Source organism: Misgurnus anguillicaudatus, chromosome 10 (assembly GCF_027580225.2).
Source record: "Misgurnus anguillicaudatus chromosome 10, ASM2758022v2, whole genome shotgun sequence".
Lineage (NCBI taxonomy): Eukaryota > Metazoa > Chordata > Actinopteri > Cypriniformes > Cobitidae > Misgurnus > Misgurnus anguillicaudatus.
In genome coordinates this window covers 15,133,494-15,150,444 of record NC_073346.2, presented here as the reverse complement: position 1 = coordinate 15,150,444, position 16,951 = coordinate 15,133,494, and the positions used below count along the sequence as shown (strand labels likewise).

The window sequence follows — 16,951 nt, the reverse complement described above, 5'->3', positions numbered from 1 at the left end:
TTGATCAAAACACTGTGTGTTGATCATTACAAAGACAAATGGTGGCAAAGCAAGAAAAGACGCTGTCAACCACTCTCCACAAGACAATAGATCCAGCAGAAACCTTGTGTGCTGTAGCTTTAGGCTGGCATGCTGCTAATCTGTACGTGGGTAGAGGTTGGCAGCAACCGATGCTTGCTGTCTGATAACCGTGTTATACGGCCGTATCTTTTCCCCGCTAAATGCATTACGGTAATTTGCCAGCAGATGAGCTAGGCAATAGCTTACATATGCAATGCAAAATCTGATTTTGAACTTAGCTGGAAACGTGCCAGTGAATGAGACTTTGAAACAGGGTGCGAGACCCATGATCCATTTGAGGGGAGTCTTATTTAGCTGCCCAGGGGCCTCATTTATAAAGCGTTTTTACGCACAAATTTGATCTAAGACCATGCGTACGCTCAAATCCACTCAAACGCTCAGATTTATAAAACTCGTCTTTGACGTGGAAAAGTACTTACCTCCACGTCAGGTTCCGACTTGACGTACGCACGTTTCCTTGTGGCAATATTGCAGTACTGCAGGTAGGCATATTCGAAACTTTTTGTTTTGTACCTTTTGTGGTCAACATTTTTTCATTTGTTTTGGAGTTGTCTTATTAAAAAAATTATAATAATTGGTTAGATTTGTGCTCTTTTGTTAGAATTCATATATTTTGCTTAAGACTTTGTTTGGAAAATATTTAATTAGTTTTTTTCTCTTATGATATCTTATTACATAAGAAATATTATTTGTTCAATGTGTTACTTTTGTTTGCAACGTTTATTATAAATAAATGTAAATATGGTGATTATAAACCATTATTCCGTATTTTTCTATTAGAAGTTAAGAAATAGGCTACCTAAAATCTATTAATAATCTGATAAACAAGAAAGCTGCTAAATGTATTAATGTCAGCATTTCCATGTTTTTATTTAATTCTTTTTCTCTTTCATCCCCTGGCTAATGTAAAAAAGTGTTGAATATGTTTGATAAAAAATAAATACATATTCGAAACTTTTACAGCGTCAACATCATCTGTATTAGAGCTTAGATCGCGCACAAAAACCATAACCGAAGCTCCTGCACGTTGTGTCCGAGCCCGGCCCGATCGACACATTACCGACAATAGCCTATGCGCCGTGACGTTCTCAACTACAATTCGGAGTTGTTTAAATTACAGAAATCTGTTCAGAATTATCTTAATGAACTAATGCAACATGGACGAGGCATGTAAACTGAGCTGTTTGTTCATTCAGAATAGAAACGTAAAAACATGTAACAATGATGCACACAGAAAATGAACAAGAATGAACTGTGGAGAAGGCCTACTAGGCTACTCCAAAATAATTTAACCAGGTTTTACAATATATTTTAAAACAAAATATGTTGGCCTATTTTGATATTTTAAAATGTAAGCCTATTCTGATGCAAAAAGATGGCGCCCAAGCTATATGTTCAGGAAACGATTTTCTAGTTCGTCATTTTCAAAAAATATTTAAAAATATAGAAAAATTGTTTCGCGTGTTTAATGCACATGTAAATGTTACAGAACGTGTGCTTTATTGAATGAAAGTAAAACCGATCGAATTTAATGATTAAAACGACGTGAAAGGAACTAAATTGTGAAGCCTCGATGTATCCTACAATAAGGGACATGCGACATTTAAGAGTGATGGGTATTTCAAAAATTAATATAAATTATTCCCATGCATCGATTTTAATGTTAAACATCTGTAAATCCAGATGAATCCATATGGAATATATTCCGACAGTTTAAGATACGATCTAAAGAAGTCATGGCAAAAGTCATGGTAAAGGAGGCATGGCAAACTGAAACAAAACTTTAAAGACACAAATATTACGTTTAGCCTACGTGTAAAACTATATTTAAATGAAACCCGTGAATTGAAAGATCTACTAATAATCGCCTTAACTTGAGTGATATCAATAAAGTTTCCATGTTAGAATTTAGAAATATTAAAAACTTAAGCAAAAAAATATGTTTTCTTACCCTCGCCATTGTAGCAGTCAGAGAATTTGGCCTTTGAATTTAACATTTATATGCTAATGAATTAAATTAGGGGCGTTTACAAGGCGGAGTTCTAAGAGCATTCAGCTGCGCACAATTTTAAGATAATTTGTGATTTATAAACCGCACATCTGGAAAAGAGGCGTACGCAAGTTTTTTTGTGCGTAAGCTCCTTTTCTCTGAATCACACTTACGATCATTTCAGAAATGGTCTTAGATGAAATGTAGGACAATTCCTAAGTCGCACTTTTATAAATTGAGGCCCCTGGAGGGCCACTGTCCTGCAAAGTTTAGCTCTTTCCCTAATCAAACACACCAGAATGTCATTTCCAAATCTTACTGAAGCCTTTGATGGGGGATTTTCAGACGCGTTTGATTAGGGTTGGAGCTAAACTTTGCAGGACAGTGGCCCTCCAGGACCAGGAATGCCCACCCCTGGTTTAGATTAATCCAGGACTATGCCTTTTAAGATATTAGGACATTCTTACAAAGAAAAATGGTGTGCATCTTGAGACAAAACAGGGGCACTGATATATGTTAAAATGTATACTCCAACCAAATATCAAAATTACCCCATGATCTACTCAACCCCAAGCAATTCAAGACATATGTCCATCATCTTTTAGATGAACACATTTTGAGTTATTTTAGTAAATGTCCTGACACTTCCAAGCTTTATAATGGCAGAAAACAGGAATCAGGGAACAAGTTTTAAGTGCTATAATTGGGTCCCGGTGCTTCTATTAACCCAGAAAACGTGAAAAAGATCAAACCAGTAACTTAGTTTTAGTAAGTCATTCTTTGCAAGCATGTGAAAAATTAGGTCGTTCAGATTTTGCCTGTTTTGTGAGGTAGGTAGCAAGGCCAATTACAATAATACCGCCCCTTAATCTGCACTATCCGACCACAACACAGCCATTTAGTCCAGAGAGAAAGAAAAAAATTGACAGCACAATTGAATTTCATTTGCAACAAACCACCATCATTGCGATCAGTGTTTGCATTTCATCAGCTCATTTGCATTTTAAAGGACACACCCAAAAACTGTACATTTTTGCTTACACCTACAAAGTGGCAATTTTAACATGCTATAATTAATTATCTATATGGTACTTTGGGCTAAAACTTCACATACACAGTCTGGGGACGCCAAAGATTTATTTTACATCTTAAAAAAAATCTCATAATATGACCCCTTTAAATCCCCCAAAAGTGCATTCATCCTTCAGAGGTAATCCACTCCAAGGAGTTAATAAAGGTCTTCTAGTAATTGATGTGATTTTGCAAGAAAAATATTTAAAGATTTAAAACTTTATAAACATTGCACAGTGACTCTCGTGAATCGCGTGAGTCCAAGATGGCGTTGTTACCGGAAGCTAGTAATTACAGTTTATAAAGTTTAAAATATGGATTTTTTTCTTACAATATCCCATCGATTACCCGCAAAAGACCTTTATTAACCATTTGGAGCCATGTGGATTACTAAGGACGTAAATCCCATTATAAGCTTGGAAAAGCAAGGACATTTACTAGAATAAATAATAATAATAATAATAATAATAATAATAATGTGTTTGTCTGAAAGATGATGAACACATGCATTTTGGATTGCCCGATGGTAAATACATCATGTGGTAATTTTGATATTTGGCAGGAGTATCGCTTTAAAATATGTCAAGATGTTTTGAAATGAAGGCAGCTTAAACATGCATTTTTTAGTCTGAGACTAGGCCAAACCCTGTCTGAGAAGCCACCCCTATGGGTCAGTTTCCCGGACAGGGTTTAGACAGGATTAGGCAAACAATGGCACTGATACTGTACAAGATGTTTTCAGTTAAGATAGCTCAATCAAGCATTTTAGTCCTGAACTAGACTTTGGCCCTGTCCGGGAAACTGGCCCCAATGTGAATTAGAACTTGAATCTGAAATGTGTACAGATTAATAATCCTCATTGTTAATCACATAGTAAATCCGGATTAATTAAGAAATACACACAAAAAACATGCAATGCTGCATGCACAAATTAGTATCATATGATTTAAGAGTAAGCATAGCGTGATTTTTTTACAATAAAATCAATGTTAAAATTCGTAATCATATAAATAAGTCAATAAATAAAGTCACTGAGGAAATGCCATGACATCTTTCCTTGTTCCAACAGTATGTGGTGAGAAAAATACCCTCTACTTTGGTCCCTCTTACCAATCTTTAAATAAATCCTGGATTTGAGCCATTATGTCTTTATGGTAAATCATGACGTTATGACACGCGTTTATCTGAATAACTTTCCCTTTTTTTGTGCTAGTTTAGGTAAACGAGATGCGAAAACAAAAGTAATGCAATATATTGTAAATAAAATAAAAACGTCAAGTCAAAAGAAAAATAAAAGTGCACTCTTTCACTTTTAGTATGCATACTGATACTGTAACACTGTGACTTCACTGCCAGGTAGCCATACATTAAAATTCCAACATGTTATTGTTAGCATTTCTGCCACTTGTACTTTCATATCTATTTATATAAATACAAAACATACAACCAATCTCAAGAACACTTGATCGCTGCTTTCAAAGCTGCTCCCTGAAAACACATCAAGGAATAACACTCATAATAGCATTATATGTTTGACACACTATTTGAGTTTGCCGAGAACATTTCTAGTGTTTTAGTCAGAGTCTGCCAATGGCACTTCACCCAACACACTCCTGTTGGTCAGTTTAGCAAGCCCCCACCAAAACGTTCCTGCCTTGTAAAACACAAACTTCCACAAATTGTGAAATGTTATCATTAAAACACAGTCAGCATCAAGCCCTATTCACTGTGTCTGTGTTAGTCACACAACCTCATCTGATTCCAGGCCGTACTCTTCATAGAGAGCATCCAGGATGGACAGTTGTTTCTCCATAGCCGGCAGGTAGATGTCCAGGTCTCGATGCATGCCTGTTGTAAAGCCCTCTTTCAGCTCATCGCCTTCATGGGACACCAGAGCAGCCATGAAGCCCTCATAGGATGGAGCGGCCCGTAGAGCGAGCTAATGCCCACGAATATACAAACACAGTCAGAAAGACTTCAAAAGATTTGAATTCATCACGAAAAAACAACACAGCAGTTATACTTACTGCAAAGACACCTCTCACAACCCATCCATGATATTGCCTTAGTGTTCTTCCATACGCATTATCTAAGAGAGGCAAGATTTAAAAACATGACCAGGGCAAAACTGCAATAGAGTGACAAAGTTGTCCCTGATATTTAAAAATGTATCCTCAAAATATACCTTTATAGTTCAACAGTATTCAACAAAAATGGACGGCATGCTATATGTTCTTGCAGCATTGCACTAGATCGTGTGACTTACTAAGAGCTCCTTGGACGTCCTTCACCCCCGCATTGAGCTCAAAGAGGAACTCTTTGAGGAACTTGAGTCCACGTTTAAGCCACAGCAGCGCTTCAGTGGCCGAATTGCGCACCTGTGCCAGCTCCGTCTCCACCTCGTGTACCACAATGCTCTGTAGGGTGGTAAAGCTGTCTGGGTCTGACACCACCTTCTGCTGGATTTTCTAACGGAGCAATGTAAGGAAAATCAACTCTTAAGGGTTAAATATAAGACACTGAAACTGATTTACAGACTGTATTCTGTACTTAATGTACATTAATGAAATGCAATTCAAGCTATACTGCCATCTAGTGGTCATCGGGGTGATATGATATCAAGTAACACAACGTAGAAATAACCCTTGCCACAGCTTTTCTTTGATCTACAAACATATTTTAACTGAAGATAACATAATTTGAATAACATAAATAAAACTACTAGAGAGAGAGAGAGCTACACTTTGACTGATCAAACATAATGACTACTGCTTTGAATATCAAGGATTTTAAAGAGGACATTTCACAAGACTTTTTTTAAGATGTAAAATAAATCTTTGGTGTCTCCAAAGTGTGTATGTAAAGTTCTAGCTTAAAATACCAGAGAGATAATTTATTATAGCATGTTAAAATTGACACTTTGTATGTGTGAGCAAAAATGTGTCATTTTGGGTGTGTCCTTTAACATGCAAATTAACTGATCTCTGCACTAAATGGCAGTGCCGTGGTTGGATAGTGCAGATTAAAGGCAGGAATTATCTAAAAAACTTTTTTTACAAATTTGTTTAAACTGTCTTTATATACCAATACATAATTAAAATGTAAGTACTCTGAAAAAGAGAGTATAAAACTTGAGTGTCTGTAGACCTCTCACGAAAGTTAATTATTTCCATTCGGGACGAAACAAATGATTGGCTTGACCGACTATCACTCTCTCTCGCGACCATAGCACCACCCCTGTTGCTATGGGATCTGCCCAGACATGCGCACACCCGATTGATTTGAACGTGCACGAGGCACTCTAGGAAGAGCAAAAGTACGGCAGAGAAAGAGCATTCAGAACTCACAGTACCTGCATATCCAGTCAGCGAAAGCCGAACAAGGCAAAAAAGGAATAAACGAAGAAATCAAGAGAGAGTAAATATCGCGTGGCTTTTCCTCGAGTCGACGATGCAGTAGCGGTATTGTCTCCGGTGTGTAGTCCTCATCAGTCAACAATGCTTTCATCACGGAAACTCTTACATGCAAAACACTTTATTTGTTATGAATCTTCCACGAAAATCACCTTCATCACAGTGTAACTAATGGTAATAAAAAAACTTGTATCAATGCAATCTGTTTTTAGCTTTGTCTTATAAATATAACTAGCTCGTTTACCGAATCAAACAAAATATATTTTAAACTTTACCACCAGTATCGATATGCTAGCTAATAGTGAGTACTTAAGTCATCGTATTTGTTTAGTGATAAAGTTAGGTGTATTATTACATGTGATTCTGACATGATGTTACTACATGCACCGCGCTCCTTCCTCTCCGCTCGTCTGAGGTAAATGCTTCTCCCAGCAGAGCCGGTTAGCGTCGCGCGTTTATGTGTTTTGGGGCGTGGCTTTAGAAGAAACCCAGAAGGGAGGTGGTGGAGTGAATGGAAATAATAAGCTGTGTTTAAACAGTCGTGAGAGGTCTACAGACACGCAATTTTTATACTCTCTTTTTCAGAGTACTTACAATTTACTTATGTATATTGGAATATAAAGACAGTTTAAACAAATTACAAAAAAAGGTTTTTTAGATAATTTCTGCCTATCCTGCCTTTAAGGGGCAGTATTATCCTCTTCTGACATCACAGGGGGAGCCAAATTTCAATTACCTATTTTTTCCACATGCTTGCAAAGTTACTGGGTTGATCATTTTCACATTTTAAAGGCTAACAGGAGCACTGGGGGCCCAATCATACAAAAGTTGTTATATGTCCCCTTTAATACAATACTTTTTTTTAAAGCATCGTCAAATCAGAATTATGGATTTGGTTTCCTTTAATTTAAACAATTTAGTATGTTTTTTTAATATGCAGAAAAAATGTTTCACTATAGTGGAAGATTGAACACACAGTGTGGTTTTACAGTAATGTGTAATTCCTCTATTACTGCATATAACATTAGTAAAATATTTTTTTAATCTCAAACTGAGTCTTTGTAACATGGGAATGACACTTACCTTAATGTTTCCCACAAAATCTAATTTAACCGGTGCAAAGACAGTTGGTCCAAGCTTGTCTAAGGGGAGAAAACCTTAGTAAATACACTGCTGTTTTTTTTTCCTTAAGATAGATCATATACTGTATTTCTTTGTGCACAGATGTATAGTGTTGGACACTTTGTCCTAATTAAAACATAAGTTTATTGCATTAGATATAAATCACCAAACAAAGTGGCATCTGCAAGCGCATAATGCTAATAATTTTTTCAGATCTTTATTCTATTACCACCCAAACTAGTCCTAATATCTGTTTGGTGGACATACAGTATGACATTTAAATGGGTGTCCTACATTGTTAGATAAAACGTACAAAAGCTGTCACGATGATGGGTCATAATATGTCATGGCACCCATGGTAATACATAAAAAGGGTCATATTATGTACCATTTAGGCACAGGTATGTATCTCTGAAGTACTAATATGTACCCCTTTAGGTACAAAGGTGTACTTTATATAAGGGTACCACCCCAGTTACAGCTTTAGTATCTTTTTTGTGTAGCAGAATAACCGAAAAGTGTAGTTCAATAGTAGACATGTTTCATCAACATCTTGCAACAAAAATAAGATACATTTTATATGAGAAATATGTACTATTCTATAAAAAACATGTTTTTGTGAAACGATAGAAACGTGTGTGTGCTAAATGTGACCCTGGACCAAAAACAAGGACCCAGCCACAAGGCTCATACGAAGGTTGAATAAATTAGCTTTTCTATTGATATATTGTTTGTTAAGATAGTAGTATCTTGGCCAAATATTGTCCTATTTAAAATTCTAAATATTTAGAAAATCGCCTTTAAAGTTGTCCAAATGAAGCCCTTAGCAACACATATGTTTAATAAATTTTGTTATATATATTTACGGTGGGACATTTACAACATATATTCATAAAACATATTCTTTCCTTAATATCGTAATGATTTTTGGCATAAACTAATTTATCATTTTGACCCATACAATTGGCTATTACGATAAATATATCATGGCTACTTATTACTATAGTTTTGTGGTCCAGGGACACATATTTCTACCAAATAAATGCCAAACAGAATTAGGTTAAAAAGTGAACAACACATTCTTAAGCCTGGCACAAATATGTCCAAATACATTTTGTGATGAATAAGTAGATGTTGTCATGCCAGTTTAACCATTAATCTACACTGGTCTATTTCTGAAGTGAACCACCACCACCCAGACAGAGCAACACATCATTAATAAGAACAAAAGTTAATCACATTTTCGCTTATATTCTTAGCTAGGATGTGATAAACCTGAATAGATTGATTGTTGACTTGACACAGTTTGGCACGGCAGCAGCCCTGCTCGGATACTCACCAAACTATCGCTGTATAAAAACATTGCAGAGCATGCCTGACCGTGTCTGAGAGAGAGAATGAGGAACTGACTAAACAGAGAAATGTGATGCAGACAGCTTTATGAGGAAAAAAATTGAGGGCAAATGATGAGGAAAGAAATCGAAGAAATGTTACACAACCTGCGGCAGAATCAATGAGGGAAGAGACAGAAGCAGCCAAGAAGAAAAATACAAACAGGAAATGCATAGAAAAGATCAGGGAGGGAAAGAAAGAAAGAAGGCCTACCTAAAACTGGTACTATAGCATAGCAAGAATCCAAAAATGCCTTTGTGGGAATACCACTGCCGTCTTCCAGTATTATATCACTAAATCTACAAGAGAAAACCACATTTAGACAAGGACAATACATGTGCATTAGTCCACAAGTCAACAGAGCATTTATTTGATCAAATAAACACAAAATACAAAAAGCAGGCATGGCCGAAGTACAAGGAAGTCACATTACAGCACGCAATGCTCTTTGACTCAATACAAACGACAACATCTTACTCTACAGCAAACAATACATACAGGTTTCATTATATATGAATACTGAAAATGGTTTCTATCAGAATAGTGAAACACCGCTTGAGAACATTTATAATACATGTTCAATTAAACTTTGTTTCAATTACGTACGTGTGTGCAGTTATATTACTTATGTTACTTATAAGATCTGCAAACCCTCATCACAGTCCGAGTCTCATTTTGAGTAACATTTTATCAAGGTTATATAAGAGCCGCCTGCTGGCAAAACCAGCATAATTCCCATGCTGGTCCATGCTGGTTTGGTGCTGGTATGTTGGTGACCACCAGCTAACACAACATGTGCTGGTCTTGCTGGTTTTTCCAGCAGGGCCAGTCTGTGAAAACCCAGCTAAAGTCATGTTTTGTTATTTTTGTAAACTTTTTGCACATTATGTGAAAATATAACCTTGATATCTTTAATATTGACAGAGTAATTTCAAGTCAAAGATTGAAATCAGTGTAATATTAATGAACAAACTTTGATGCTTCATTAGGTTATGAGACTTTAGCCTGGATTTCATGAACAGGATCAACAAAGTCTTTATATGAATATAATCTTTACATCTTTACAGTTGTACCATGTCAGGCACAACATGACATGTTTTCCGCGTAAATTCATTTTCTCAACAAACTGACAAATATCACAATTTAGTGCTTTTTATCAAAGTGCTTATCAAACTTAAAGGAACAGTATGTAAGAAATTTATATCAATTAATCATAATATGGCCCTGATATGTCACTAGACATTAAGAAATCATTTTCATGTTAAATACTTATATCACTGACAACAGTGGTCTGGCCAGGATATTGTCATATAAAAATTGTAGTTGCAGCCCTCAACTGATGTTTATGTTGTCATTTTTTGTATTGGCCACCAGTTGTGTGATTGCAGTACCAGTTTTAGCCACAAGTTTTGTGATTGCAATACCAGTTTTGGCCACAATCCTACATACTGTTCCTTTAAAATACTTTCGTTATAGTTTTGCTTAATTTGTACATAGTGCCCTTAAAGGGACACTCCACCTTTTTAGAAAATATGCTCATTTTCCAGCTCCCCTAGAGATAAACTTTTGATTTTTACCGTTTTGGAATCCATTCAGCTGATCTGCGGGTCCGGCGCCACCACCTCCATCATAGCCTAGCATAATCCACTGAACCCGACCAGACCACCAGCATCACGCCAAAAAATAACTAAAGAATTTCAATAATTTTCAATTTTATAACGCACTGCCCGAAAAAAGTCCCCTGCTATTGAAAGATACTAAAGGGACTATTTTCGGGCAGTGCGTAATATCACTACGCCTCCTGCAGCCATGTTACAGCAGCAAAGTTCTTGATTATTTCGCCAGAATGAGAGTATAGTTTCTAGTCACATCAGCCTAGAAAATCTCAACTTTTAATTTTCTGTCAGTCTTAGTACACAATGTAACTACAGAAGAGTCAAGTTTTAAATGGGAAAAACATTTAATCTCTTTGGGGTTTTTACCGCGATGCCAATGGTCCAATCAGATTCAATGGACCACGCCAAGCCATGCCAAAAATGGTACCGCCAGACCCGGAGACCAGCCGAATGGACTCCAAAACGGCAAAAAACCAAATGTTTAACTCCTAGGGGAAAATGGCAAATGAGTGTCCCTTTAAAAGAGTTAACACAATTAAAACATTGATCTGTTTGTTTGAGTGGCTTGCCATAGCAACACTATCAATCAGCTGTGTGAGTTTGGGATGGCACTACTGTGAATTATGCGAGTTTGTGTTCTTGTAGTCTCGCATACTGGAGGGCTGGGAACCATGGCCACATTAAGGACCACCCAAGAGGCCATATGACTTGACACATAAAGCAGCCAATCATGTTTCGCCATGTTTAAATCTTTAAGGGGTTACTAATATAAAATATTCAAAGTAATATTGAGGACTTTTAAAGATCGCATGAAAAAACAATATTCAATAGAGATTATTGATACTTTATCATCTTGCACCTGGTTAGGGCACAGTGTTGCTTGATGATGAATTAATGTATATTACCTGAATTTAGATTATAGACTAAGATTGTTACCATACAAACAGAGCCTTTCTATAAACTAAACTCTAGCAGTAGTGTTAGCTTACAATAAAACTGAACAGAAATGCATAGGACTGTCCTGTACATTGATCTCATTCCCTCAGCATGATGAAGATCACAGAAACGGATGCGCCTCATACCTGTGGCTCATGGTACTGAAGAACGTGTCCACCTTATCCTCATCTTCCTGTTCACTCTCAAACTGAGACGCATTGACTTCCAGGTCAGCCTGGATTTCTTCAATGACCTTTTGTTCTTTGTTCTGTTTGGGGCTTGATGAGACTTCCTGTTGTTTTTCGTCTGCATGGTTCGCTTCTGTCGGTCTGTGCTTCTCTTGCTCTTCTTCAGGGTCATGTGTGCTAGATAAAGGACCATTGTGAGGCTCCACTTGGTGTTCCTCCACTAAACTGCTTCCTGAACAGATCACAAAGCGGGCGAGTTCAGAGATGGGGGATGATGTCACTAAAAATGCTTTGTGAGCTCACATGCTACCTGTAAGAGGTGGTGGTATGTTCTGTAGTGGAGATGGAGGTATTTCTGGTGCACTCTTTGAATTTTCGTGTGCTGATGTACTACCTGAGATGCTTACTGAGTCCTTGAGCCTATGTAACATAACATTTATGATGAACGATTAGAAAAATGTTCAGAAAAGCCCAAAAGTTGACTGACTTACTTTTCTCCTGGGTGGTGATTTTTTGAGTCGTTTTGGATCATTTTGATCTATAAAGAAATGGAAGATCGGATGTTATTAATGTATGACGTTAACATAACAGTATAAAGAGCAACAGGACAGCATTGCTTCTGCTATTTCCAAGAGGTGATTATTACGTTCAATACCTTTTGAGGTTTGACGGTAGCCACTGGTGGAGAGCCTGGTGGGGTTTGACTAAGGAGGTCTGGATTAAAGGTTTGGCTGGCGATCTGCATGCACTCCTCCAGGGTTTTCAAGAAGGTGGTGCATGTGGACTTCACCAGACTTCCGCTCTCTTCACCTACCTGAAAACCACATAGACCAAAACAGAATTAAAAAAGCAACTTTTTAAAAGTTTCTGACTCTTATTAAACTGTTGTGATAATGAGATGTCAAAGGATTGAAGGAAAAAAGATTTTTGCACTAAAATATAAATATAAAAAATCCAGAAGTAGTAGTTTAGCATGTTGCAGAGATAAAGTATAACTGCAGCCTGTGGATCTCCCAATGGGGACAGGAAACTCCAAAACGAGGAAGGGGATATCTTTTTCCTAGCAGTAAAAGATAGACAGGACATGTCTAAACATGTCCCACCCAACCCTATCTCTAACCCAACCAAAACCTTTCAGGAGGTACCGCCTACTTTTGGAGTTCAAACCTCTGGTCTGCAGTAATATCTACTTGGTCTTGCATGCTACTCTATACGCTATATTTATGTTTCCACCTTTACGTTATAACAATGGACATAATACTTTATTTCATGAACATGATTTGTGAGTCCCATCAGCCCATTTCCAGTTGGCAGGGAAGGTGAAGAAGACTACAACTCCCATCATTCCATGCTCCTTAAAGGTGCATTGTGTAACTTTTAGAAGGATCTCTTGACAGAAATGCAATATTATATACGTAACTATATTATCAGTGGTGTATATAGATCTTACATAATGAACTGTATTATTTTTACTACCATAGAATGAGCCGTTTTATCTCCACAAACCGCAGGTCTCCCTACATGGAAGTCACCTCATGTTTCTACAGTAGCCCTAAACGGACAAACTGCTCTATAGATTGCGTTTCGTCCCTGCATTGTCAGACAATAACATTTTTGTTGTGTAGCGGCTACCATATGCGTTTTGAAATTGAGGGGTGAGCTGTTGGTTGCAATTCGCAATCTCACCACTAGTTGCTGCTAAAATGTACACACTACCAGCTTTAACAGCCTCATTAAGCTGCAATTTACAATATTACATATTGTGCCTTTGAAATGCAGAATAATAAGGAACAGATGAACTATAAAATAATCCTTCAGAGATGTTTGACAAGCTTGCATACTTCGGTGTAAGGTACTACAGGCTGTGGGAAATTGGGAATATGCAGTTTGCCGTCCTTGGTGGTCCTGTTAGCCATGACCATATTTACAAAATATCATGACATTTAGTGGCTTACTTTAATAACATGGTTCTGACATAAAAAAAAGGTTATTCAAGTAATTCTGTAACTGCCATCCTTTCACTAGAAGATACAGTCAGTAACACAATGATGTTATGCAACGCAAATAACAATAAGCTACACCCATGGGTGCTGCAAAATGATACTGTAATAGTAATTCGGTAAATGTGACACAAATAAACCAAAGCTATTGGCCAATGATGGTGTGGATTATCGGTTTCATTTCACTTCCTCAGCTTTAGCTTACGATAAGATATAAAGCTATATTGAATCGCCCCTAAAATTTTCTGAAAGGACACTGAAAGAAAAAAAAATCACAATGTCCAAGCGTATCCCAGTCGCATACTGTACAAATATTTCTATACATACCTCACCGGAATCAGCCGGTAGAGGACTGTCTTTAATGTTGTTCACTTGCTGGAGTAGAAGGTCACAGTAAAGCCTCAACTCAGACATTTTTGTTTTTAGAGCCTCAGTGTTTTCCTGAAACTCTGAGAAGATAAAAGAGAACAATTGTCCAGTTTCATAATAGACATGGATGAGGAGGAGGATAGATTGGAGGATGAGACATCATGACCTGATTAAAAACGCATATAATTACATACATCAATACAGAAAAGCCATTTTATTTCTTATTGAATATAAAAATATTAAAGTGCCTGTTGGTTTATATTACAAGGACAGACCATAACACAAGAATTTGTATCGTTTTTTAATTTATAATGAAGCTATTTTTTACTTACTTGCATTGTAGAAATGACAAAACTATGCATGTAAAATAAGCAAAAGCCTTCAGTTTACATGACAACCCGTAAAACCATGTTACTTGTTATTGCGAGCGGAAAAACATTATCTATAGCACTTAAATGGACGAAATTTATACATGCCCATGTGAATAAGATACATCATCAATATTTTAGTCAAAATGCATGTGTCTGGTGGATTAAATGTATTGTATTATGTAAACTTTTTGGGGTCTAAAAGGTAACAGAAATAGACTATGGGGCGGTTTCCTGGACATGTTTTAGATTAATTCAGGACTCGGCCTTAGTTATACTAAGACATTTAAGTCGTTTATTACAAACAAACCTAACAAAAATCAATACTGGTGTGCATCTTGACAAAACACTGGTACTGATATATGTTAAAGAGCACCTATTTCATTGCTAAAAACAACGTTGTTTTGTGTATTTGGTATAATACAATGCGTTCGTGTGGTTTATGGTTAAAAAACACATTATTTTCCACATACTGTAAATTTTGAAAATTCAGATTTTGTACAAAACTGTCCCTGATTGGACAGTTAACTTGTACTGTGTGATTGGCCTGAATACCTCTGACGTCAGCAGGAAACGTGACGCTCCTTACCATGTTTGAAAGATTCGCTCACAATGCAATGCTAACAGAAGCTAACTTACAGGTTGTGAGTCAAAGCTGGAGGAATTATGATAATGTTGGTCTTGTCTACATCACCAATCCCAGGAAGTAAACTGTTGCCTACAATCCGTGTGTTTGTTGTAGTCCAAGAAAAGAGATTTATGTTGAAGACGATAACCCGCGTCATCGTTTACTTTGGGGTTTGTACCTTTTGCATATCATTAACATGCACTAATACACACTTACACACCAAAGAAAATGTAAAATTGTGAATCGGACCATTGGTGCTCTTGAAGATACATCAATGCAAAATGTTTTTAAAATTGAGGCAGTTCAAACATGCATTTTAGTCGGAAAACCACCCCTAAATGTCTCAAAACATAAATTCTTGATTTCATTCTTTCACATGAAGATATACGATCGTCTTTTAAGGGACAAGATGAGTATGAGTGCATCTTCTCTGCAAATAAAGCTCTCACCTTTCTCTCTCTTTGTTCTGTTGTCTGTGAGACAGGCTTTTGCACTCCCTAATGCCACAAGCCATTTCTGCCTCTCTGCTGCATTTATAGCCCTGAGATAAAAGTACTGTTCTCCTGGAATGATCAGATCAAGCCTTGTGAAATCCGATGGATGAACTACAAAGAGCAAAGGAGGACAAAAGAGGAGGATAAGCAATTGTTTGTCTTTTGTGTGATCAGTCACAATAGCTGAAATACAGTACGTATGTAATCCCACCACATATTATGCAATATCACATGGGAAAGCAAAGAAACAGGTCCTTTTCATTTTGTCTAACCTTGTATTTCACACACAGAGATTTTGATGCTGCCCTTGCATCCTTTCCAAGCATCTTCTTGTGAGTCATAGTAGGAAAGAGTGCCTCCATCCAGCACAAACCAGCGAGGCTGCCAACCTTTGAAAACAATAAAGTTGACACACAGGCAACAATGAGTACAATATATGGCTTGACCTGTTCTTCCAGCTAAGAGTGTATATTTTTCATGTTAAACTGGCTATAAGCAGTGAATGAGACGTGAACAAAAACCATACTCGTTTGTGGTCTTAACAGATTACATCGGATGTGGTTGAGGTCAGTGCTCAAGTAAACATTATCAGGATGTACATTTAAAGATCGTAATATAATCCCCTTGAGTTTAACTTCATTCACACTAAGACTAGAGCTAGCAAACAGGCTAACAGCTCAACAGACTTGCCTAATGTACAAGATTATTTTTTTGAATATGACAGTAAACAGACCGCTGATATAGTTGGTCCATTTATAGAGAACTCCGTCCATGATACAGCCTCACTTGACAATTCATTACTTAGTCGTGGCAAAGCTGAACCAAACAGGACCGCTTTGAGAAACTCGAGATTATTCTTAACTACGAAATTCCAGACTAAAAGACGCAAAGGGAATGTGGCGAATTACGGTTACGACATCTACAAGCGTAAATGCTTCGAGAATACCAATCCATGTGATCGGAGAAAGATCGGCCCATGTCGGTGACGCAAGCGGGATTTTCTCGTATCGCCAATTTGATTGGATACTATATGCTTATGGAGGTGTAATCATGATTAGTAACGTCCAATTGCAATTTGATATTGTCAAAAAGGCGTGTTTTCACTGAAACCTAACCAATTACAGTGAAGGACTGCGTTTTTAGAGTGGAAACTATTTTTCGTGGGGAAACATTAGTGTTGTGTTGCCAAGTAAGCGGTTGTTTTGCGGAATTGTGATTACTGCGAGTTGAAGGTGGTAACATGTTGTGTTGTAGCTGTCAGACTTAAATTAATGACTATTACA

The 16,951-nt window shown here is 37.1% G+C and overlaps 1 protein-coding gene across 1 annotated transcript; it reads right to left on the bottom strand.

Moving 5' to 3' along the window:
• Positions 1–4,374: 4,374 nt before the first annotated feature.
• plekha8 (pleckstrin homology domain containing, family A (phosphoinositide binding specific) member 8) lies at positions 4,375–16,627 on the bottom strand. Its single transcript, XM_055209641.2, has 13 exons — positions 16,402–16,627; positions 15,941–16,057; positions 15,624–15,779; positions 14,137–14,258; positions 12,465–12,623; positions 12,301–12,347; positions 12,120–12,229; positions 11,768–12,041; positions 9,283–9,368; positions 7,639–7,697; positions 5,409–5,610; positions 5,170–5,231; positions 4,375–5,081 (listed from the first exon to the last, which is right to left on the bottom strand). Exons 1-13 carry the CDS (start codon positions 16,439–16,441, stop codon positions 4,884–4,886), a joined length of 1,632 nt encoding a protein of 543 aa, XP_055065616.2. The 5' UTR covers positions 16,442–16,627; the 3' UTR covers positions 4,375–4,883.
• Between the last annotated feature and the right edge of the window lie 324 nt (positions 16,628–16,951).